Source organism: Micropterus salmoides, unplaced genomic scaffold (genome assembly GCF_014851395.1).
Source record: "Micropterus salmoides isolate LMB-PRFRI ecotype aquatic unplaced genomic scaffold, ASM1485139v1 Ms_hic_scaffold_7, whole genome shotgun sequence".
Classification (NCBI taxonomy): Eukaryota; Metazoa; Chordata; class Actinopteri; order Centrarchiformes; family Centrarchidae; genus Micropterus; species Micropterus salmoides.
Window position 1 is genome coordinate 32,692,805 of NW_024044459.1, and position 25,452 is coordinate 32,718,256.

Here is a 25,452-nt window from a genome sequence, read left to right on the forward strand (position 1 = left end):
CACCCACACCAACACCATGGGCAAACAAAAGGCTAAGCGGGCTACCAGATCTCAGCCAACAGCTGTAAATTACTTCACTGGGCAGGGAAGGAGGGTGGTGAGCGTTAGGCTACTTGTGACATGCTGGCCATGTTGAAATGACATTAAAATTAATGTCAATAGCCTCATTGGTGGACAAATTCAACACACGATTGTTTTGGCAACACATGGACATGCTTTTCTAAACAAAGAATTGTGCTATTTGTATGAACTACTCTGCACATTTAATTCAAGTGTACACTATTAATTGTATTGGATAGGATGTGACTATGTCCTCAAGGTCGTCACCTTGTGTTGAAAAGTGGTGGGGACATAATGGCTCAGATTAGGGGTATGATGATACACTTGTGTCACGGGACCTGATGATGCTCAAAAACAAGATGAGAAGATTTTTAATCTTGAAGAAATCAGAAATTCTGAAATATATGAATGGGCGGTTTGGGGTTCCTCCCCCCAGAGGATTGTGTGCATTAAACACTTAATTTCCTGCATTCTGGAGAGATTTTCTGCTCCAATTTAGGAAATGTCTTCATTTATAAAAAGAGAAACAAAAAACCTCAGCTGGCAGGTGACAATTCCTAAATAGAAAAATATAACTGTTACTTTTTTGGACAATGCACATTTGTTTCTTCTATATTTAAATTGCTTTGCATGTTTTCTAATTGTGCGAATAAGCCTTTTCATTTATTAGTTTACATTTCTTGGTACAAGATATGTTTAGGAGCATTTTTAACAAATGCTTTCAAAAAGTGATGGTGATGAAAACGTGGTGGGGGACTTGTTTCCCTAAAAGTGTAAATGACACCTACGGGTCTGGTCCATTTGTGCTCACTCAGAATAGGCTACACTAGGCCTTCTTTAAAGCAGTCAGTGTGAACAGTAGCATGGTGTTCTCATTTTAAATTAAAAACAATAACCTGGTGATTATTTATTTATGACACATCAGTGATTTATAACTCTGCTTTCAATTAATTAGGCCTATTCTCTTCTAGATTATAAAAGTATGTGCTGACACCATCGGGAGTCCTTGAAGCAAAAAAGGAGGGATAGGTCTCATTATAATTTCCCTGAATTCAATTTCACCTCATCTGAGGAGTTCTGAGCACTTGTGTGCGACTGGTTGATGTCTAGGGCAAAAATAGGTTATCGGACAAAGTTCCTGGAGTCAAAACCTGGATGACACGAGAGTCTGTATTGAAGTGGGTGTTTGGGTTGTTGTTATTGTTGTGGGGGTAGTTCAGGAGGCTCGCGGTTCACGCCTATCCCCTTCTCTCGTCTCCCAGCACTGTGCGCCCTCCCCTCTCAGCTTAACGCTACAAGTCATGATGGCGGAACTGTAGACTTTGGGACGAGCAGGAGTGCACCGCCCGTCCTCGTTTAGTAATTGTACATAGTTATTTATTTATTCAGCCAACTTTACATCTTCCCCCAGCAATGTCCCGTTGGATTCCTACTAAAAAAGAGAAGTACGGAGTCGGTAAGTTTTCAAACGTAGCTACGTGTGTTTTGCTTGTGGAAAAGCTCGCCGAGTGAAACTCCCAGCAACTAACTAACTAAGTAGCCTAACTTCTAGAGAAAAGGTTGACACTGAAGATGGGGAAAAACAACAAGTTACTGGCGACTTTGTTTTTGTTGTTATTGTTACATGTCGGTATAAACTCTGTAGCCCAGCTGGGTTTCACAAATTTTTCTTTTTATTCCAGGGAAGGAATATATTTGCCCTCCTTGTTGTCTCACGGGGCTCTATTAGTTATTTAGTTGTAGTAAGAAATAACTTGTAACTGTCCATGATAGGTGGTGAGGAAAATTGGAAAAGAGCCAAGATTTCAATGAGCATACCAGCCATTCTTGTGCTTAATCTCACTGAGCTGACTTGTTGAATTTATGGTGAACTTCAATGAAACCTCGTTTTGCTGGAAGGTCCCTTGAAGCCCCCCTCAAGGTCTCCTGTAGGGTCCACATGTGGGAGCCACTGCTGTGACTGTAACGTAGCCTATGCATGTCAGATCAGAGAATATAATTTGCATAGACATTGGCTTTGTCAGTGTCACTTGGCACTTACATAGAGTTTAACTGTGCTGTTTCTTGAGGCTATTAAGACTTTTTGTATTCCTTAGTACTTTATAGTTGTGAGTAATACTTAAAAAAAAAAAAAATTGTACTGCAATTGATTGCAGTAAGGTGTGGCCCCTTTCACATATGTGTGTGTGTTTGTGGGATTGTAAACTACTGTGCATGCGTGTTCCTGCTATCAGATTGTCCTCCACACCCTCAAGGCAACTCAGCACAACTAGTAGGAATTATTAGAAAATCCTTTCAGGTTTACTGTAATGGCTTTATTGCCGGCACAGGTTGACTTGGCATTGGTTAACTGACTGACTCACCGCAAAATCTGTGCTTAAAGCTACAGACACAGACAGTGTTTCCTGGTGTGCAGCAGATGTGTCAGACATGAAGAGAACCTTGCATGTGGAGACAGTGAATACGCCTAGTGTATAGTCTTCCTGGTGTATGTGTGAATCAGAGCCCACAATGGAAAATACCTTGGCTATCTGCTCTCACTTGGATCCTCTCACCAACTCTAGCTTAGGTTTTAAAGCAGGTGTTCTGTGCTCTGTTGCAACTAAAAAAAAAACCCATTTTAACCCACACACTCAGGTGGGTACTGAGTGCTCTGCAGCACAAAAACTCCCTCTCTTGGTTATATATGACCTTGTTTTAGACGCTGATGTTGAGGAATTTTTTGTTAGCCTAATCCTTTTCGATCCCAGTGTGGCAAAAGTGTTGCTATGTGTGAAGGCTGTGCCATTCTCCTGCCGTTTGCCTCAGAAACAGGGCAGGAGTCACTAACACTGTATTTAATCCTTAAAATGCCATCGGACCCTGTACAAGGTCTTACATTTTTAATCCTATTAGTCAGCCCATGCTGTGCTCAAATACAAGCAACTACATTTTGGGATGAAAGAAAAGTTCACAATGTTTCTGATATTATCAGTAGTATCATGCAAGCTAACAGGTTAATGTGGATAACACAGGGCTTAAGATATCACAATCTCTAATGGTGAATTTGTGACACCTTCATAATGGGATAGTCCCCTAATTTTTCCATCCTGGAGAGAAGCACTACACTAGAGACTCAAAAGCAGCATTGCAATCAGCAGGTGAAGAACATACAAACTCCCTGTTTAGTTTATGGCAGGTTAGCTTTATTGTCAGCTTACATGAACAACGTTACACATTGGTGGCCAACTGATTCCCTCACTGAAGTCTGTTTACAGGTCTTGCGGACTACTGCTGCATATCTCAAATAGGTTGTATAAAGCCTTTTCTGTTTACAGAGGGAGCTGCGTGAAATCTGATAAATTGCCTCGACTGATGTCACTCGAGTTAGAAAGAAATTAGTTTACCAGACCTCTGAAGCTCTCTTGTCATTAAAGCCTGAGCTCTGCTTGAGGCTGCATTAGCTGCTACTAGAATAATGATATGTTCCGTTTGAACTAGGAAGGCAAGTTCAGACATTTCAACTGGAACACCCCCTAAAGTCGGATCAGAAAGTCAGAAAAACCTCATCAACCCCAACCTCAAAATCCAAGATGGCTGTTCTTTGCATCAACAGTAAAGTGAAAGCTGTAGTAATAAACTGTTTAGTTGCACTTATGTATTTTGTGTCTCGTGAAATCATTCATCAGTCATACACACCGTATTGTCCAACTTCAATCTGTGGACATGTTGCTACAGGGGTTGAATGTGTAAATAACGCGACATGCTTTGTTATCAACTAGTTTTGCTAACAGTGGCTTGAGGCGTCTATCTTGGTTTTCCAACTTGTACTGGAACACGGTCACCACGGGTGTGACGTCTTTCCCTGCTCTGACTTCCAAGGTTAATAGAATGCAGCATAACACCCTTGAATCTCTGTCCGAACTGGCAGCTGTTAAGTTGCATTGTGGGTAATGTAGGCATCAGGATTTGACAAAGAAGAAGAATACGTGGAATAAAAATGGCAGCATCTCTGGTTCTGATCGGAACAACACGATCAAATCGATTTTGATCCTTTTTTTTTTTTTTGCAACTGTATCATGGGCCCAACCATGTTATACAAGTACAATAATACACTCACCGGCCACTTTATTAAGTACACCTGTTCAGTTGCTGCTTTTTGGCCTTTTCCCTCTCATTTATTGAGTTTTATATACCTTTTTTGTGCATGTAATAGGTTTGCAAATCCCAAAGGGAGTTCCCATCGCCCACAGAAAACCCTGCTCTGAACTGCCTGAAAACGGCCCGTTTGTACTCCAGCCTTTTCTTCTGCTTTACTGTGGCGTCACAGCGAAATATGCGTCATACTGCTCGCCGATAGTCTGACAGCCCTCAAAAACACCAGTGGAAAAACACTCTAAGCTGCAGCACACAGTGAAAAGACGTCTGCCTGCTGCCTCCCCTCTCCCTTCCAAACACTAGCTACCCTCCAGACAGTCAATGGACATAAAGTTGTTACTGTGATGTAGAGACAGAGCTCTGTTAAAACCCTATGGATGAAAGATACATTTGTTTCAGATTAATAACTCACCACTCTGAAACTCTTGCTCCAGTTGCTAAGCTGGTAAGTGGGACATATACAGCTGAACCGAAGTCTGGTTTACCGGCTTTTCAGGGCCCACCCTTCTCTGCTTCTGATTGGTTAGTAGTCCTTAACCAAGAACTGCGCAAGTGCAAAAAAAGATGTATCACTACATAGCTAAAACCAATTCATCAACACACAGGGTGAAAAGAGGAGCTGCAGCGATGTGCAGTATGTTTTTGAAAATGAAACCATGTAAACCTGTTCTGGTGCAACCCCCAAATATTTCTGAACCTGAAAATGAGCATAATATGACCTCTTTAACACAAATAGCTGATCAGCCAATCACATGGCAGCAAGTTAATGCAATTAGGCATGTAGACATGGTGAAGACAACTTGCTGAAGTTCAAACTGTGCATCATAATGAGCAAGAAAGTGACTTTGAAAAAGAGAATACTAGCAAGGTGTACCTAATAAAGAGGCCAGAGAGTGTAAATCAGTAGAGTACTCTTTGAAGACCCCCTCCAAAATGTTTGAAGCGATATAAAAATGTGTTGTGTTTGATAGGATTTTTCCACAAAAAAACCCAATAATAATAGTTAACAATTCTTTAAAGCAGTTCTGCTTCTACTCCCCCTTTGAAAAGTCCATATTTTAAATATTCAAATATTTTTCATTTGAAAAGTTAACCAGCTGGATGCAGGATGTGTCTTACTTGTCTGTCAAGTACATTCACAGTGTATGTGCACTGGAGGCATTAGGTGTCCACATCACACTTGTGTAAGTTGCATATTGGGCAGTTGTGAGTTGTGATGTCATAACTTGCACAAACCTCAGACCTGATGCGAGCACAGAGAAACTTCCCCCGTCATCATATGAATGGGAAAACTGCTCATTGAAGCTCAAACATCCAAGTTAAGTAGGCTAGCAATAAGCGACACACATTTTTGAGTGGAGGGGGACTTTAATATACACTAATAACTACATTTCATTCATCGCAGCAAACCCCTGGTGTTTACATGTTGTGTGTTTTTATTTATATTGTATAACAATGTACTCATGGTGATTATAATGCTTACAGTTGCTTACAAGCAACACTGCTGCCTCCTGTAATTGTAATCACTTTGAGTTTTCCTCAGGGAACTGCCATTAAAGCCACTTAACGCATAAAGACTTATACTTGCACTCACTGTGGTTGTGCGAAAGGGTTTCAAGTACTCAGCCACAACTTTCACTTTGCAGTATCTTTTTAACAAATCCTTAAAATGATGAACAGCTTTAAATTGTTTGCTCTGCAGGTGTTACATGCTGCGTGGGCGTCTTATTTGCAAAATGAATCTAAAGCTGTTGAGATCTGCAGCTTCCATAGATCACAATCAATGCATCCTTGTTTTCCCATCTTGCAATGTCAAACCTGATTGCTGCTGGTGAGATAAGTGTTGACCTTGTTCGCAGTTTTGATGGACTGACCAGATGGTTCGTCACTCACAACTTTTTAAACTCAGACATCATTTCAGTGTCTTAATTCTTAACAAACCTGGAGAAAGACGTTTTTTTCTCCTTCAGATAAGGCAGTTGTAATTTTCTCTCTGTTAAATGTTGCAAAAGGGTTTTTAAGATTTTTTTTTTTGCGCAATTAGCTTTGACCTTGAGAATTAACTTTCTGATTTATGGATAACCTATAAGGTCTTATTAGCTGGAGCACATTTTTAAGAGCTTCAGATGGTTTCTGGCTGTCTAGACAGTAGATGAGACGCAAAAGGCTATTTCTACTAAGGCCTTTATGGTTTAAAAAACAAACTTTAATAGACTTGCTTTTACCTAAAGTAAAAGGCTTTTTGTAGAGAAATACTTTACATTTCCATACTTTGGTAGCACTTGAAATTAGTTTGCTTGAATACAAGTTTTATTTAAGAGATGTATAGTACTAAATAGTGGTATACTGAAGACCTTTTATGAATACATAACATTAATTGTTGATTAATTGATTTAAAACTAAAAGACTACCCTTTTATTATGATTATATGTTTTTAATCATAATAAGTATGTAGCATGTTTTGCTCACAAGCTCTAAATAAGAGTCTGTTTGCGCAGCATGGCATACATTTGCCCCATTACTGCCTTTGTTATTTAATTTCTTTCTTGTATCAGATTGAAGGGTTTTCCTGCTGAGAATAAGAATGAATACAGTGGACCTATTTTTCTGTAGAGTTGTGTGTTGTTCAAGGATTGGTTGCTAGACTCTATATTGCATAATTTTTTCTTTGTGTGTACTTCCTATAGACTGTATATAAAAAGGTAAAATTGGCATAATTGTTTAAATGTTTCGCTTTCAGACCCAGTCAGTGTTGAGAACAATAGATTGTCATTGAATTGTGTTAAGTTTGATCAGCTGCCAGTCGTGTTGTTCTTTAATTGTTGCCTAGTACACTTGTACGATAAATCATTTAGGATAAATCAAGCTGACTTTGATTTAAAATGAGTGCGCGTTATTGGAACAGTAGCCACATGCTCAGTATTTCAAGTTTTTAGAGGAAGACAGTGTGTCTCAGAGCCAAGGCCTAGACTGTTGCCTTTTAGTTTAGACAGTGTGGCATCACAACACGCTCAAATGGGTTCCTGTCATTGGCATATTGCCATGCTGTTGCCAGGCCCGGACACTGTGTCAAGTTGGTGACTGGACCATTGTCACTCTCAGCATCACCAGAGGCAGATGTCATTTCTTCAGTGCATTCGGTATTTTTCTGGCTACAGAAATAATTTACTGGTGAAAACAAACAAATTCTTTTTCCAAGAGAATTCACAGTGTATCAGTAACTTTTTAAATAAAACAGCACAGTATGTTGCTATGTCAGCTATGAAGGCCTGCACTCTCTCGTCATAATATTTTGGGGTATTTGTCTGAACAGATCAACAATCCGTGTGTTTATGCGTTATCTGTAAATATAAAACACCTTCCACAAATACAAAAAAAATATTTGTAAACCCACAAAATTATTCTGCTAATATAAAGCAGGTCTGCAAATACACAAATCCCACAAATAAAAAAACATGTGTGAATGCATTCAATTATTTTACTGATAAATGAAAAGCATTTGTGAATATCTTCCTAACTTTTACACCAGTCTTTTGTGAATCCAGTTTTTATTTGTGGAACTCAGTTCTACGCTACACAGAAAATGGCCGTAGGCTACGCACGTAGCCATGCATTTATACTTGTGCGTAGGTCTGTCCCTCATTCTGCAATTACACCCCCAAACTCTAGTCGGCAGTAGCGCTACAGCGTCCACTGTGTTGACTTTTCCGTTTTAGCGCTCCGCTAACGTAAATGGGGGTAAAATTGTACCGACCGAATGGATCATATTCTGATAGTGAGCGACGGTCAAATATATTGATTCACTGTGTTACAGCCGCCGTTTTGGCCGCAAGTAAATGTTACTTCAAAGCGTGGTATAATAATTCCGGTCTGCTCGGAGGCATTCTGAGGCTACCTAGCCGACCAATCACAGAGCTTACGGTCTGCGTCGACTCGACGTGTAGTTACATTTTGGAGGAGGTGCACGTCAGGTGACGGCGTAGCCTCTGCGTAGCCCCGTAGCCTACGCCGTCACCTACGCCGTCACCTAGGCCATCGATTTGACGCAGAAGTATAAATTGCCCTGATGCATGCTATTGGTTGAGAGCCCCGGGTTTTATTCCCACTGCGAGACATCCACCAATGTGTCCCGGAGAAAGACACTTAACCCCTAGTTTCTCCCGAGGCGTGCAACCTCTATCTATCTATCTATATATATATATATATATATATATATATATATATATATATATATATATATATATATATATATATATATATATATATATATATATATATATATATATATATATATATATATATATATATATATATATATATATATATATATATATATATATATATATATAAAAACTTAAATCATTTAGGATAATGCTTTATATAATTATTTATATATAAGTTGCTTTCGATGAAAGCGTCTGCTAAATGAATAAATGTAGATATTCACAAATGCTTCTCATTTATTTGAAAATTAGTTTAATGCAATGAGAGATACTTTTATTTGTGTATTTGCATACCCTATTATTATACTTTTTATATTTTTGTGAGTTTATAATTTGTGGAAGCTGTTTTTTTTTTTTATAGATTGACAATACATGTATAAATGAACCCATCTAGGTTTCATTATTTGTTTTCCTTTTTGATGACCGGATGAGTGATCTCACAGTAAGGCATCATTCACATGAACCTGTGCAGGTGATACCCAAACAACATATTCGCTGTGGGTCTAACCTAATATTTTAAGAGCCCATGAACTCTTGTTTTTTGTTAAGCAAACTAGCGCAGACTAAAAACTAATTCTCTGTGGAGATGTCTGTCTGGGGAAAGTGTGTTTAATGGAAAGCTAGAAAAATTGATCAGTTAGGAGGAAGTCATGGTGAGAGAAAGGTAGTCATATTCAGTGAAGTAAAGTTTTGGTATTCAGACTGAGGTGTGAAGCCAGTTGAAGCGTGCTGTGAAATCTAGCCTCTAGCAACAAGCATTATCACCATGCAAGTCAGGACAGAGCTCTGCTCATAGTTCCTCTATCACTAGGAGAATGTGTGGCTGCGTGCTATTGCAGCTCCCTCAAGTCATGACAAAGACCTTTGCTACAGTAAGGTTTGCCAGGGTTTCTCTTTTGAAACGTCTGTCTGGTTTTGTGTGTGTGTATACGTATGTGTATGCGTGTCTGTGTTGGCGCGCACAGACGTATACTTGTGTGATACCTCCCGTACCTGTCCTGGTTAGAGAGTTACAAAGGAAAGACTCGCCTCCAGGAAGGTTAATAAACTAAGTGTAGGGAAGGGCAGGGCTTGCAGGTGAGACAGCTGGGCTGAAACACAACCTGACTATTGACCAAAGGCCACATTGGTTTGACAATATCATAAATATAGAGGATGTGACGCCATCGCCTCTTTAGCTCTGCTGCTCACTTTTGACACTGAAGCTACCTGCTGCAGCACAGTCCCATTTACTGGAACGTTAAACACAGCTCCGGGGCATCTGTTTCAATTAAGAATCGTCAAATGCTTTAAAGGTTTGAATCACATAGTTCTGCAGCACAAACACGCAGCCTGCTGTGAGTAGTAAGATGAGGAATAAATCAAAGATCAAGTTCCTCCATGCTTGCGCGCCCAAGATCTGCAACAAGGAGAGTGAATTGGTTTCCTTTTCCTGGGAGAAATGGTGAACCTCTGGCCCAGAACTTTTTTTAAAAACAGACTTCCTCCTCTGTGCAAGTGATTGAAAACGGATTTAGGGGTTTTCTTAATCCACTGGACCTTAAGAATGAACAAAACTCGTCAGTCAAACTGTCGGGTGAAATCTTTTCTTTGTTAACAGTTTTTATTGAATGTGGTGTGTGTTTCTCATAATGAGACGGTCCTGCTTCGTCCTTCAGCAATCTACAATTATGATCCCCGTGGTGAGCAGGAGCTGTGTCTACAGGTGGGGGACACGGTGCACATACTTGAGAAATTGGAAGGTGAGTGAGCCTGAATGCCTTGAACAAGCCTTAACACATCCCCCTTTTCCTTCTCTAAAGCAATCTGGCACAGGAACTTAAATGAAATGTTGAACTAACCGCCGTTCAATATGCTATGCATAATAATGTAAATGAGTCTACCGCATCATCCTTCTGACAGGGTGGACTGTCATCACTCCTGTCTCGTCCACTGCCTCTCCCTGACTGTAACATGTTTCTCTATTAATTTATACTTCCTCAGGCTGGTATAGGGGCTACACGCTATGCAAGAAATCACAGAAGGTAATGGCATCATTAGCACTCTATCATCCTGTAACCTGTACTGTAATGTGTATACATAATGATAACACCTCATTGTTTCTTCAGGGCATATTCCCAGCTTCCTACATCCACTTAAAGGATGCTATGGTCGAGGGAACAGGGTGAGATCACATATCCTTAAACATATCATCGTGATGAAAATCCATTTTTCTTTTTGTTTGCCGGCTTTCCATGCCATTTTCCAATAACATAGCAGATTACTTATCATAAGTGAGGCTTCAGTAATGCTTCTCTTGGCTGTGTAGGGAAACCATCCAACCATTTATCATGTATAGAAATGCACTCGAGTCTGTCCAAATTAAATGACATGATCTGTGAGTGATGAACCACTTTTCCAATATCTTATTATTCTCTTCTTGTGGCTGGTAGCCAACAGGAAATAATTATTCCTGCAGATTTACCCCTGGTGCTGGAGCTCGGGGCCACTCTGAGGGAATGGGCACAGATATGGCACAAGCTCTACGTGGTATGTGTAGATTACCTCTCTGTTTCTGGTACACACAGCCCTGTACACCTCTCTGATTCACCCAGCTCTGACTCATTTTTGTTTTGCTTCATACCTTTGAAGGATGTATTGGTATAAGTGTGTATATATGTTTATCTGACAGACGAACAAGACAACCCTGTTCAGGAGTGTTCAGCAGATGGCTTACAGCCTCATTGAATATCGATCTCAGATAGTGTCGGGGACGCTGCCCAAGGATGACCTTGTGGAGCTCAGAAAGAAAGTCACAGCGAAGATTGATTATGGAAACCGGTATGAATCCTGCCACCTTATTGTACTTCAATGAAATGCAGTGTGACAGAAACGCCACTGTCATGGATCTTAACATTGTCTCTGTCAGCTAATGCTGTTTGGTTCTCTGTGCTGCTCAGGATTCTTGGGTTGGACCTGGTGGTGCGAGATGAAGCAGGAAACACGCTGGATCCTGACTGGGCCAGTACTGTCAGTCTTTTCCGGGCACATGAGACTGCTTCCCGCAGTGTCGATGATAGGATACAAGAAGAAAAGGCATGATTTTTATTTGTTCACACTGCCAGTCACTTTTATTTTCTATAGTAGCTGTCCATTTCAAATAATATCTGTGTCCATGCACTGCTTGGGCCCTTGCTTTTCTGCAGACGCGGCTACAAAATCTGGAAATGAGGCGTCAGACCCTGTTCAGTACAGTCCACACCTACAGTCTACTCCTCAACCTGAAGAACTTTGTTTGCAACATTGGAGAGGATGCAGAGCTGCTTATGTCTCTGTATGACCCTGACCTGTCTGAATTCATCAGGTTTGCGCTTCACGTTTCTCGTAATTCCACAAGTGTCAAGCTGAGGTTATTCACCAATTAGTGTGCATTGATGAATTCATTTCACACAAAAAGCAAGGTGTCGTTGTTATTGTAGATTTTGTTACATTGTTTTTTTGCTCCAAAAAATGTCAAAGTCTTTGAAGAGACGCAGGGCACGGAATTCAATTTTTGAACCAAACAAGCAGAACATATTGGGTTATTGTGTGTTTGGCAAGTCAAGATGTTTGCTATGAGAAAAGTCTGTAGGGATAAATAGACTCTTACATTATTGCTATTCAAAATATGCAAGCATCATAGAATTTTTTTGACGCTTCATAAAGTGGATCTGATAAGACGGATAAAATAATGCCGAGTTTTTACATTAGTTACTCTTAGTTTTTCTATTTCTCCTGATGCCTTTAGACAATGTGATATCTAACTGTGATTCTTATTTAAATTCTTGCAGTGAGAACTTCCTGGTGCGCTGGGACAGTATGGGGATGCCTAAAGAAATTGAAAAACTCAACAACCTGCCAGCACTATTAACGGTAACTGAATCCCAACCCTCTGACTGCATTCCCTCTGCTTCGGATATAAACAATCCAAAAGCTGCCTGAAATCTAAGACAAAGAAGAGAATTTGCTCCTGGATCGCTCTTAATTTACCACAAGTTTTACTGAATGGCTCACATTCATGGCACATCTTTGAAAATTTGAATACATTTGCCTCCATTATTATGCTGCTGTTTATGTTAATGACACAGTCAGCAGTTCCCCGCAAACATGTCATTGTGTTAATTGGCATGCGTGTCTCCAGGAATTATTGTTCAGGGTCTGATAAAACCAAATTCATCAAGGCAAAGAGCTGCTCTGACTTAAAACCCATCAAGAAAAATAAACACATGCAGGGAAGGTGATGTGTTTACTTTACTTTACTATGCTTACTGCATGCTTTCATCCTGTAATATTTGCCATCTGGTCTGCAGCTACGGCCATATTAATACACATTAGCAACAGGCTGGTGATACGCTCAGTCCGCTGCTTTTTGTATGCACTGCACCTTATCAGTTAGTATGCCTTAATAAATCATCTTTGTGGTTGTCCTTCTGCGTCCAGGACCTGAGCAGCAGTGACTTGATGAGGCAGCGACTCTTCCTGGTGTGTCAGATCATAAGAGTGGGCAGCATGGAGCTCAAAGAGGGCAAGAAACACACTGGAGGTCTGAGGAGGCCATTCGGTGTGGCTGGTGAGCTACTTTTTTCAACTGTCCAAATATTTGTTTAAGCAATACAAAAGTCAATTCAACAAAAATGCCACTCCTCTGCTGCTATAGTTGCATGAATTGTTCTGGCAAGGTGTAAAAATGAAGGATCCATGTACTGAATGAAATGGGAACACCTGCTTCCTGACCTAGAAAATGCCTCCGCTCTGCCTTGGCAAAGGAGTCAGTGGAAATTGGTTTAGCACCCGTCTTTTTGTTTTTGGCCAGATGATTAGTGGATTTTATGAGAAATGGTTTCCTCTGCTGTTCCAGCAAATGGACTGAAACCGGAGTCAGAAAGAACATTTAACTCAGAAGTAACATTATTCTTAGCCAGGAAAAAGAGAAAAAAAAAACACTTTAGGAAAAGAGATGTGTGGAATGAACAATTCAGAGGAATTAGCAAGCTGGAGATCAAGAACTCTCAATCTGTTTTACTGTGGTTGCTGTCTGCTGTGACAGGCAAGAGGTGAGTGAGTTTTATTGGTCACAGTTGTGACCAATAAAAGTTGTGTTAAGTATTTTGGTTAATAAAACTATCCTTATTGCGCTGTTGTTTTGCAATAACTAAAACAAATACATAGCATCTGGTAAATGAGCTTATCCTTCACAACATCCTCACTGTGTGTCTGTGTTCCGTGTGTCTTTGCAGTGATGGACATTACAGATATTGCCCATGGCAAAATAGACGATGAGGACAAACAGCATTTCATCCCTTTTCAGCAGTGAGTCTTTTGATGCTGTCACACTTCTTGTACTGTCAACAGGCTCAACCTTGTTTTGTAACGTTACACAACGTTACAACGTTGAGCACAAATAATGGAAAATAATGGAAATAGGGCTTGGGGAACATTTGCTTACTGTGTGCCATCACATCTTATTAAAGGATGCAGTTCAACTTTTCCTGTGTTGCATTTCAAGGACAAATATAAAAAGTTTTTTTGCAACCCTGTAGTGTTCTCTTCTCAAAGACAGGCTTCAAGGCCACGTTTTCACAGCACCTGAACAATAGGGCGATGAGGACGGTAATATGTTCACAGGGATCCTAGATGGAGGAGCCCCAAAAATATCTTGACTGATTCTTGACATCTAAACCATAATTTCCAAGGTTGAACCTCTATTTGTCTCTTCTCACTGCGTCACAGTTCACTGCGTCTTCTCGAGGAGGTACAGACACTAAAAAACATGTTTTTGTAGGAGTCATTATCAGGACTCATCAAATGTTTGGATGATTATTTTAATATTAAGTCTGAATTTTTATTACATTTTCAAGCATAGTTCCCGTTCCTGCACATATGTAAAAGAGACTAAAAGTTTCTTGGACGTGCTATATTCTGCTCTTCAGTAAATGCTAGTTCCTCACAAAAGACAAATTGTACCCACAAAACAACTTGTTAAGCTTTCCAGACTTGACAAATTCATTTATATTTCATTAACACTGAGTGACTTATTTGCCACTGGTAATCATGAGCTGGATAATTACAAATTAATAACAAAAAGGCCATGCTCGATAAATTTTCCAATGAACAATGGAAAACGTATATTTGAGATTGAAATAACAACAGAGCACATTTTCTGAAACACTGTTCCCAAAACATTAAGTGCAATTACCACATCAATCCATACAGCGCAGTACAACACTTGATTTGTCCTGCCAGGGGCTGTCAAAATATTTAACTCGTGAGTCAGAAGTAAATAATATCATCAGCGGGTTCATCACTGCCCCCAAAATGACATGTCCTTTTATCATTTCAACTTAACATTCATGCCATGTCGATTGTTTAGACATCTGTTGATAAGCCGTCTGTCATATCGTGAGCTAGAGCTATTTATTTGTCATGAGTGTGTGAATCTGTGTACGTGTGTGCGTGTGTGTGCGATATAGCATAGGCTAACTAAAACAACAAGTTATTAACCAAAACTTTGGTTTTAACTTTATTACGGCTAGACTAGTTGAACAAAGTGCAGGATTATAAGGAGTTAGATAAAAGAGGAATGTTTATTGCAGGGATGCGATATTGAGCTGGGGAAGAACGAGACAGAGTGGAAGACTAGATGCGTGCTGAACCGGGTCGGTGGCTGCTGTGCAGAACAGGGGGGGGGGACCGTAGCTGAGAGTCCAGAGTGTGGGAGGCTGAGCCGAGCAGGTCGAAAGCAGAATCCGGGAATAGTTTAGCCGGGTGATGTTCGGAGAGCAGACGGGATAAGCGCTATTTCCATACACGTTATTATGCAAAATTTGCTTTTAACTTTTAGGATAGCCTACAAAATGTTCTTCTTCTACAATAGGCCATATAAAAGTATTTAAATTTGTTCATTATCTTATTACTTGTTTGTTTTTACCCTACAGTTTACCGATTAATATTAAAATGTAAGCTATTTGGATTTTTTGATCTGTGATGAAATTAAGCAATTGTAAAATTAATAAACTACATAGCTGAGGTCTATAGGCATTTTTGCCTTTGATGTGAACTGGAGCGTAAAGTTTACTGTTATATGGCATTGTACAGTAAGAAGGATATATCAATACAACAGGTTAATGCAAATCAGGAAGTGTTGTAGAAGTGCCCCTGGATGACCACGACATTCATCTACCTGACATCTGATATTTGCTCTTTCAATACACAAAATCCTGTTGGCATGGTGAAATCTTCTCCTACATGTCTCTGCTGTGACGTCCATACAGTCGTGCCCTCCTCTCCCTCTGACCAAACCACTGCAGCATATACTAACAGACCTCTTACCTTCTGTATGCTTGACTTGTCTCTGTGATGTTACAAAACGCTCACGCCATGTAGTATAATAACAGAATTACACCTGAAAACTAATTTAGAAAATGGATTAACATGTTGTCTACTTTACTATAATTCAATTTAAAGATGAATCTGTTATCAATTCTTTATTTGAGCATCTCATGGGATGACCACATATCTGCAAACCTGATGACATTCCTGTCAGCCTCCACTGTACTTTGTGTTAGTGCTTGTTAGAAAATGTTAGCATCACATTCTAAACTACGATGGCAAATGTTAGCATGCTGACGTTAGCATTTAGCTTAAAGTACAGCCTGAAAGAGCTTTTAGACTGGCTGTTGACCAAGTAACTTAGGATTATTTTGCTTGCGAGGTGTTAGAACAATGAGCATGTTGATAAACATTACACTGTTAATTAGAAAAGCTGTAACCAATTTGGTCTGTAAGACTTATTGATGCCCCCCAGGTTATTTGTGCTTACACAGTACATTTGAGTTCTGTATGAACGCAATGAGAAGACTGTAATATCACTCTTTGATCAGTTTTGCATCTTGTATAAAGAACAAGTTCAAGCTCGGTAGCAATAGTACTAGTACTCTGTGTTACTATGCTGTATGGTTGTCACTTGACTTAAGTGGGGTTTGTGGAGGGATAATAGTGCCTCTTGTCAAGACATCCAGAAAGCCTCACATTGCCTTTTGCAGCTCCTCTGTCCATTTGTCTGTCACCTGTCAGAGATGCTGGCAGCTGATTTTTTTATACCCAACCCGATGCTTATCTTCCAGGATAGCTATGGAAACCTACATCCGTCAGAGGCAGCTCATCATGTCTCCACTCATCCCGTCTCGAGTCATAGGAGAGAACGAGCCGCTCACTGCTGTCTTCAACAAAGTCATTGCCACTCGGGAGGTCAATCACAAAGGCCAGGGTAATATGAAGTGCTCACAGACTGTGTGTTCCCCTGTCATTTCAGAGGGTTGCTCCAAATTGACCTTTTTGTTTTGAGGGAAATAAACGATGTGTGAGGGGTCTACAGGGTGTGCCCTTTCGATGTCTGCCTCATTGAATTTCTTTACATGCTTGCTGGCAGGGCTGTTTGTGACCCTGAAGCTCCTCCCAGGGGATCTTGCCCAAGTCAGGAAGGACTACCCCCACTTAGTGGACCGCAGCACTGCTATCGTCAGGAAAATGGGCTTTCCAGAAATCATCCTCCCAGGTGAATTAAAGTCTTTGTTGCTGGGCATTGCTCTACATATACCATGGTCATGTTCGTTATAATTGCTTACAAAGCCGTGAGATGGGTTCATAAATTCTTGGCACCTGATCATCTGTTGTCCCTTCTCCAGGAAACGTGAGGAATGATATTTACGTAACCTTGCTGCAGGGAGAGTTTGACCGTGGTAAAAAGAAGACCCCAAAAAATGTAGAGGTCACACTGAGTGTGCACGATGATGAAGGCAATCCCATGCAGGTAAAATTGACCAGTGAATCCAGCAAATGATTTTCATATATTTTTTTCAACTAAGCTTTATGTGACTAACTGTGCTAACATCATATTTTAATTCTTGTAATTATGAATGTGCTAGTGTAGGGTGACCAGCCACCCCCGTTTTCCGGGGACAGTCCCCGGTTTTGTTGGCCTGTCCCCTTCTGGAGCTGTCCCCAGAAATCATCATGTTAATCATAGATAATCATAGGTGTTAACAGACCTGAAATCAGATGTTATGTGGTCAGAAAGACTGGACAGCAGAGCATACAGCTGCGTGCCGAATAGTGATCGTCCGCCCAAAACTTATTGCCGTCTGTGAGAGCGTGTGCAGCATGTTAAAGCTGTATCGCTCAGTCTCTTCACGTCTACAGCTGCTTTTATCTGGATCAAACTGACATAATGTGCAAATAAACATCACTTTATGTCTGTGGTTTTAGTAAAGTGATACTAAAACGTTTCTTTTAACAGAATAATCACAACTGTGACCACATAAGTGTTTGCAGTTGATAGCGTAACCAGGCGTGACATTTACGTGATTATAGACAATAATAGATGCCTGTTTTTTCCGATGGAATATGTGTTTGGTAGGTGTATGTCTAATATGCTTGTTTATAAATGGAAAACAGAATGTAGCCTATAATCAGAATCAGAAGGAGCTTTATTGCCAAGTAGTGTTTTACACATACGAGGAATTTGCTGTGGTGATAAGGTGCTACACGTAGACAAACATACACATTAATATCCCTTTCAAGAGGAATTGTGATAAATCTAGTGATCCCCAGATTTTTCTTCTTGTGCCATCATACTTTTAGTTTGTGGCTAAATACTTGATACACTGAAAACATTCAGCCTCAGTTGTATGTTGTGTTTAAACATAAGCATGTAAGCATAGTCACTGTAAGCATGATAGCATGCTAACGTTAGCATTTAGCCTGAAAGGGCTGGCCGCTTGGCTGTACATTCTTCGTGTTGTTTGGTTTTTCTAACCAGTTTATGTGACTGTCTATGCCATTGTACTTTTCTTTTTTTTTCCCAAAGCTGATTGCAACCACATCAAGGAGAACGTTTATATTGTTCCCATCATGTGACATAATCTCCTTCCTTCAATTTCTGTAGAAAGTGATATTTCCTGGGGCCGGTTATGACGGCATCACCGAGTACAAGTCTGTCATTTACTACCAGGTGAAGCAGCCTTGTTGGAATGAAACTGTTAAGGTAAGCTCATGTCAGGGACAAACGTGTGCAGCTCTCTGCGTCACACATTATATCTCATGTTCTCTCATTAAGTTTTCAAATGGATTTCCTGTAGGTCAATATTACATGAAATAATATTCTAGGGGTGATATCGGCACAGAATGTACCACGCATACAAATCTCCCACCAGATAGCATTTCTGCCATATGTATAATCCTGTATTCACACACTCCTTAATTCCCCTGACTTTTTCTCCTTCCTGCAAGGTGACAATTCCCATTGAAGACGTGTGCCGCTGTCACCTGCGGGTGATGTTTAGACACAGATCCTCCCAAGACTGTGAGTGACTGTGCCTTATTTGTATGACAAACACCCACGTGTAATCCTGCCACCATATTAAATACAGCTTATGCTCCTGTGTATCCTTCAGCTAGGGACAAATCGGAGAAGCCCTTTGGTATGGCCTTCGTCCGGCTCATGAAAGGAGATGGGACAACGCTAAAAGATGGCCGGCATGAACTTATCGTCTATAAGGTACAGCACTGCTCCAGGAATGTGGGATTTAAATTTTTATTTTCTGTGAAATTTAATTCACTGCACTCATCTTTAAATAAGCAGGAGATTGTTTTTATCCAATTACACACAGAAAACGGTGTCTTGAATTAGCTGACAGTGGGTTGATGGATTATGCATGAGAATCTCCTCAATCAATAAATATGAAATTAGATCTCCATCGATCAATATGCTTCATGATTCATTCCCTATTTTATGAATTTCTTAGGTTGACGTGAAAAAGGCAGAGGATGCAAAGGTTTATCTCACCTTGCCAGCAACCTGGGCTGAAGTGGAGGAAAAGGAGAAGCAAACAGGGAAGCCGTTCCACCATTCAGGAGTGATTCCTGTGACGAAAGACAGCTTCCAGATCGCCTTGCTCACCTGCTCCACTAAGCTCACTCAGAACGGTACCGTAGGGCACCGTTTCTATTTTTCTCAATCCTCCAGTCTCACATTCTGTGATAATTAAAAGATGTCCTGTCACAAGTCATCTTTAAGAAATGACACAGCTTCTACAGCGGACAGAGGGGCAGTGCAACCATCGTTTCCTCCCCCCACCCAAGATTGCCTGGAAATTAATTACGTCAATCTGTGTTGCTAATATTTTGCTGATGTGTTGATGTTGATTGATGTAGATCTAATTAGGTTTATATTGAAATTTCAGGCTTTTAACACAATTATCTTAACTGATGTTGTAACAGAGGATGTGTTGCTCCCAGTGAATGTATACTGACGTGTTAATGTTTTTCCAGTGGATTTACTTGGCCTGTTGAACTGGAGGTCAAACCCTGAAGATCTGGAACAGATTCTGCAGAGGCTGATGGAGGTCGAGGGAGGGGAGATTGTCAAAGTGAGATATCTTTGCGTCGAAAAGCTGCGCTCTACATTTAATATGCTGCTATATTTTATTGATGCTTTATAATGTCCCTTTTAATGGTACTTTTGTAACAGGTTTCTGTTGTATGCCCAGTTTCTCCAGGACACTCTTGATGCCCTTTTCAACATCATGATGGAGACATCAGAAAAGGACACCTATGATACTCTGGTGTTCAATGCCTTGGTTAGTATGTATGTATGTATGTATGTATGTATGTATGTATGTATGACTCCTTCACAATAAAAATAATCTGTATTTTGACAGTTGAATGCTTTTAAAGCATAATTTTTTCCGGTACTAGCTTCAGAAACACCCCTCCCCCACCCATTTCCAACATCGTGAATGGGGGTCCAAGAATGTTTTTAAGTTTCCGAAACAGACAATGCAACATTCACAAACGCTACATACAGTGATTAACCAGGTGTGCGGAGGTGAGAAGCAGGGTTTGAACTTCTCTCACTAGCTTACTTTTTGTCATTCGTTACGCAGCTATTTCTGTCACTTTTCATGTGTACAGCTGAATGCAACACTGTGAGAGAAGAGACTGTCTGAAAATGTACGCTGTTATACCCATATTTACCAAATCTCGTCCCTCTTCTTCATACAAACTAGTTTTAGCAGTAAATTAATACAGCTCTGATACCACATTACCACTGTAAAACAATAAGATATTATATGATATAAAATTAATACTTGATGGGTTTATTTTCTTTTTATACAATTCACTTTTGATACTTGATTTCTTCTCCCTTTGATACCGATTTTTTTGCTGTTTTTTGTCTTATATTGTTGTTTCTTTATTTATCCCAAACTAAAATTACTTCTACATACTACTGACCTATGGCACAACACACACACATGTTTTATTTATTTTAATTTTATTCTTAATAATTTATATATATATATATATGTGTGTGTGTGTTCTGCTTGCTGTCTGTTCTGTGTGTGCGCTGAAAATAAATCCAGTGTTTATACTCAGCCCTGGCTCTGTAAAAGGGAAACAAACAAAGTGGCTCGCTCCCCGCCACACAACACTATTCCAGCCATTCCAGCCATGATTTATATGTCAGGTAGCGTTACATGACTTGCCCACGGACATTCAGCTAACTTTCTAGTTCACCAAGACATGCTGTTGTTGTGATGTTAGTTATAGATGCAGGAGAGTTGTGAGTATTGCTGTCTGGAGCTGCTGTGCTGGCACTTGGACCGTGTCATCCTCTCTGCATGTTAGTTTTGCAGCAGCAACTATAAAGACAGTATACTAACCCACAACCTAGCTGACATTAGTTACATTACTTGCTGTGTTGTTTTTCAGTCTATATCATGGTATTTGTCATGGTGTTGGATTTCTCCACCTTTTAAGGGGTCACAAGTAAAAAGAGGTCGGGAACCACTGGTTTACAGTCTGTGTATGTCCTTTCCACTTGGACAAAGCTCTGATTTTCTTTCCTCCTCTTGTTTATAACCAGGTATTTATAATCACACTGATTGGCGACATCAAATTCCAGCACTTCAACCCCGTCCTGGAAACATACATCGACAAGCACTTCAGTGCCACTTTGGCTTACATGTGAGTCTCCATTCTTTATTTCCAACCTTTGATTGCTTACGCCCCTCACACTGTTTATTTTTAGTGCTTCTTTTGCTCTTCTTCTCCACCCACATCTAAATTACCAGCAGACCTTGATGCCTGACTCATTCACTTTCTCAGGAAGTTAACCCGGGTGCTTAACTACTACGTGGGCCACGTCGAGGAGCCTGCCCTGACCGAGAGGCTCTACGCAGCGCTCAAGGCTCTCAAGTACCTGTTCAGGTTTATCGTGCAGTCCCGGGTCCTCTATCTCAGGTATCAGACGCGTAGCCACACGAGGATCCACTTTTCACTCTTCGGTTTTTGCATTCAAAGGAGAACTTCTTGTAATGTTTGGCCTTGATTCTCAGATTCTACGGGAACAGTGAGGATGGGGATGCCTTCTTGAACTCCATTCGCACCCTTTTCCTGTCTTTCAACACTCTCATGGACAGACCTCTTGATGAGGGCGTTAAGATAAAGGTACGTTGAAGAATAAGGCTTGATGTTTCTGGTAGCTGTTTCTTGTTTTACTATAGAACTGAAAAACATTTAGAATCATTTTCTAGCTTGGAAATAAAACTAAAATGCAGTAGACTGCAGTAGTTCAGCTGTAAAAGTGTGTTACACTGTTGTGGACAAGATATTGAAAAGTTTTACAAATTAACTACAAAATAAGGTGCGCTCCCTGTTGGCAGTCTCAGTAAGGTGAGAAAAAGCCTTGTTAAGAGGCTTGTTTTACTAGAGAATAAAAAACATCCCCATCCTTCAGCCTGGTGAGACTGAATTTTTTTGCTTTTTCAGGGGGCAATATTGAAATACCTCCCGAGCATCATTAATGACATCCAGACAGTGTTTGATCCCGTGGAGCTCAGGTAACTCTCCAGAGGGTTTGCACAGCAGGAAATGATAATTGCCTGTCTCAGTGCAAATTATCAGATTTAATTCTGAGTAAAGGAGGCGTTATTCTCATTTCTTGCTGCTGTAAAATCAACCCGTCATGTGTGCTGCTCATTAGTCCTCTGTGACAACAATTACTAGATGTGAAATTTGAATAGCATTAAAATTGTCACAGCTGCTCCTTCGGCTCTTTTCTGTCATTCTCTTTTCAGTGTTCTCCTAGCAAAGTTCATTGAGAGCATTCCTGACTTGCAGCTCGTGCGTCAGAAACTGGGCTGCATGTGTAAAATGGTGGAGAGTGACCTTTTCAAGCAGCCAGGTACAGTAGGAGTCCTCGAGGCTAAAAACCACATAATGAGTTTTCACACAGGATGAAGGCAAAACAACTTTGCGTTACACCTACATTCAAGTTTGTTTGTAATGTGTTGTGTGATCCAATGAGCACAGTTTTTTGCTGCTGTGTTGCCACAGATTGTAGGGATGTGCTTCTGCCGCTTGTTACTGATCAGCTGAGTGGGCAGCTGGATGACCACTCTAGTAAACCTGATCATGAAGCCTGTGCCCAACTGCTCAGCACAGTGTTGGACAACCTGGACCGCAAGGACGTGGTGAGGAGTCAGATTTCACTTTAAGGACACACAGATTTTACTTTTAAAGGGTCTAAACACACAAATTACAGAAAAACAATATCTATTCAGAATGGGATTGTGGATATAAGTGGCTGAAATAAGTTTCCTCTACAGGGTGGCTGAGCTCACCCGTACAGAAAAGAGCTCAGACATCCATGGGGACCTCAAAGTAAAACTGCTGCTGCTTTGCATCAAAAGCAGTTAGTTGAGGTGATTTGAGCCTCTCTTTAGCTTTCTTTCTCTGCATGACCAACTGAAAGGAAGCCCAGGGGCAGACCCAGAGCATGCTGGAGGGATTACATATCCCATCTGGCTTGGTAGCATCTAGTCAATCCTCTGGAGGAGCTGGTGGAAGTAGCTAAGGAGAGTAACTGGGCTACTCTGCTCAGCCTACTGCCACCACGACCTATACCCAGATAAGTGCTTTAAGTGTTTGATTTGCTTTTCTGCCACCACCCCAGTACAATGAAAGTGTCCCAGTTACTCTGGATAATCTATTGACCCAATTGAGAGCAGTTTTCCATCACATCCATCATAATTTCCTGCAGCCAGAAGTGACATCTTCTAATTCCTTTTTTGTTTAACCCGCAGTCCAAAACACACAATGACAAATATATTTAGTTTACTAATATTTAGGACAAGGAAAAGCAGCAACGCCTCACAATTACTTGTTTCAGCTTTCAGCTTGTTCCTTCTTTCTACTGAAGAAATAGTCTCAAAGAAAACTTGACAGAGTGAATTAAATGTAGTAACTGGAAAAGTGTTTCTGGAGAGACACACTTCTGTTGAAAGGTTCTGTAAGTAACAAGAAATACATTCACCTCCTTTGTATTGCAGTGGAGAGAAAAATGTCAAAGACAAGTATCTCAAATCCTTGCCTGATAAAACCAAGAAAATCTCCAGTTAACTGACAAAATAGGGGATTTCTTTTGTTGTAATTTGGGTGAACCGACCCTTTAAAACTGACTGCACACTCTGTAGCATGTCTGTGTCACTGTGTTTCGGCTGATAATTGTACCTGAGCCTGTTCTGTCTGTGCAGGGTCCAACCAGAGGGCACGTTCAGCTGATAATGGAGCGGCTTCTTCGTCGGGTTAATCGCACTGTCATCAGCATGGACAAATCCTCCCCTCTCATTGTGAGACACACTGTGATGTTACGGCTGAAATATGTCCTTGACGACTACATCCTTAGCATTTGTTTCAATTTTAATACTGACACTGACAAAAAAATATCTAAATTTAGCAGTACAGCAATTGTTTAAGAGCTGTAAAACGCAACAGTAATACAAAATACAACAAAGATTATGTACTGTAAATGCAGTTCTTTATGAACAAATACATCACAGTGAAATTATGTAAGTAACAGTGCACTACTCTGCGGCAGGGTCACTATCTTGCCTGCATGACGGCCATCCTGAAGCAAATGGATGACATGCATTACGCCCACTACATCAGCACCTTCAAGACAAGACAGGATATCATTGTAAGTGTCCTGGTTCCTCCCCTTTTGGCTACATCTGTGTCCTGAAACATCTCATCAATAATGGGTATTGAACCACCCAGGCCACTTACTGCTCCTTAAGAGAATATTGATTACAGACATTTCATGCAATGGATTGGACTGACACGATGAGGATGTCAGTGTGCCCCCATTAAGCCGTGGGAACAGTGTGTGTGCCTGACATGTAGCAGCCCTGCTTTGGATTTGCTTGGTTTGGCTTAAGTGTGGGTCTGTTGGATATTACTTATTGTATTTCTTTAAAGCGACAGTGTGTGCACAGTTGCAGTAAAGATTTTATTCTTCTGCTGCCCTCAGGACTTCCTCATGGAGACATTCATCATGTTTAAGGACCTCATGGGAAACGTCTTCCCCGCTGACTGGATGGTCATGAACCTGGTGCAGATGCAGGTCTTCCTGAGGGCCATCAACCAGTACTCGGACGTCCTCAACATGTACTTCCTGGACAAGGCTCATTTTGAGCTACAGGTATGTCTCGTCCTTCCCCGTCTCGGTAGAGGTCACATTTTTTATTAAACACAAAATCAAAAGCTACTGTTATGAGAAGGTAATTATGGTATTAATATTTGAAAACCCTGCTCACCTTGCAGCTGTGGAATAACTACTTTCATTTGACTGTGGCGTTCCTCACCCACCCGACACTGCAGCTGGAATCCTTCTCTCAAGAGAAACGAAATAAGATACTGAACAAGTGAGTTCATTTACAGTTGACCAAGAAGATTATTTAAAAAGAGAACTTAATTTAATAGCTCTTTCATTTAAATTTGCCACAGATATGGAGACATGAGGAAGACTATTGGATTTAAGATCAGAGATATGTGGTACAATCTTGGTGAGTGTTTTGCACAATCTGATAATGCTGCTATTATCATAGAGTTTGTGGAATTGTTTATTCAGTGCATGCCAGTAATGCGAGGGGAATAACAAGACAATATTTTTTTA

General features: G+C 40.5%; 1 protein-coding gene across 2 annotated transcripts in view; it reads left to right on the forward strand.

Moving 5' to 3' along the window:
- Positions 1-1,306: 1,306 nt before the first annotated feature.
- Positions 1,307-25,452, forward strand: part of dock5 (dedicator of cytokinesis 5) — a 33,449-nt gene continuing 9,303 nt past the window's right edge. The window contains exons 1-31 of one of the 2 annotated variants that reach the window (XM_038704668.1): positions 1,307-1,516; positions 10,079-10,162; positions 10,404-10,444; positions 10,529-10,584; positions 10,853-10,949; positions 11,092-11,240; positions 11,360-11,495; positions 11,606-11,763; positions 12,230-12,311; positions 12,879-13,008; positions 13,676-13,748; positions 16,562-16,704; positions 16,867-16,992; positions 17,123-17,247; positions 18,382-18,480; positions 18,726-18,798; positions 18,890-18,993; positions 19,241-19,421; positions 19,767-19,864; positions 19,985-20,074; positions 21,361-21,461; positions 21,603-21,737; positions 21,833-21,944; positions 22,266-22,336; positions 22,574-22,680; positions 22,833-22,969; positions 24,032-24,127; positions 24,376-24,474; positions 24,808-24,978; positions 25,101-25,201; positions 25,284-25,342. In XM_038704668.1, coding sequence (XP_038560596.1) covers positions 1,474-1,516; positions 10,079-10,162; positions 10,404-10,444; positions 10,529-10,584; positions 10,853-10,949; positions 11,092-11,240; positions 11,360-11,495; positions 11,606-11,763; positions 12,230-12,311; positions 12,879-13,008; positions 13,676-13,748; positions 16,562-16,704; positions 16,867-16,992; positions 17,123-17,247; positions 18,382-18,480; positions 18,726-18,798; positions 18,890-18,993; positions 19,241-19,421; positions 19,767-19,864; positions 19,985-20,074; positions 21,361-21,461; positions 21,603-21,737; positions 21,833-21,944; positions 22,266-22,336; positions 22,574-22,680; positions 22,833-22,969; positions 24,032-24,127; positions 24,376-24,474; positions 24,808-24,978; positions 25,101-25,201; positions 25,284-25,342 — 3,277 coding nt within the window. In that variant the 5' untranslated portion in view covers positions 1,307-1,473. The remainder of the gene's footprint in view (positions 1,517-10,078; positions 10,163-10,403; positions 10,445-10,528; positions 10,585-10,852; positions 10,950-11,091; positions 11,241-11,359; positions 11,496-11,605; positions 11,764-12,229; positions 12,312-12,878; positions 13,009-13,675; positions 13,749-16,561; positions 16,705-16,866; positions 16,993-17,122; positions 17,248-18,381; positions 18,481-18,725; positions 18,799-18,889; positions 18,994-19,240; positions 19,422-19,766; positions 19,865-19,984; positions 20,075-21,360; positions 21,462-21,602; positions 21,738-21,832; positions 21,945-22,265; positions 22,337-22,573; positions 22,681-22,832; positions 22,970-24,031; positions 24,128-24,375; positions 24,475-24,807; positions 24,979-25,100; positions 25,202-25,283; positions 25,343-25,452) is intronic. The other variant, XM_038704667.1, reaches the window with a different exon arrangement.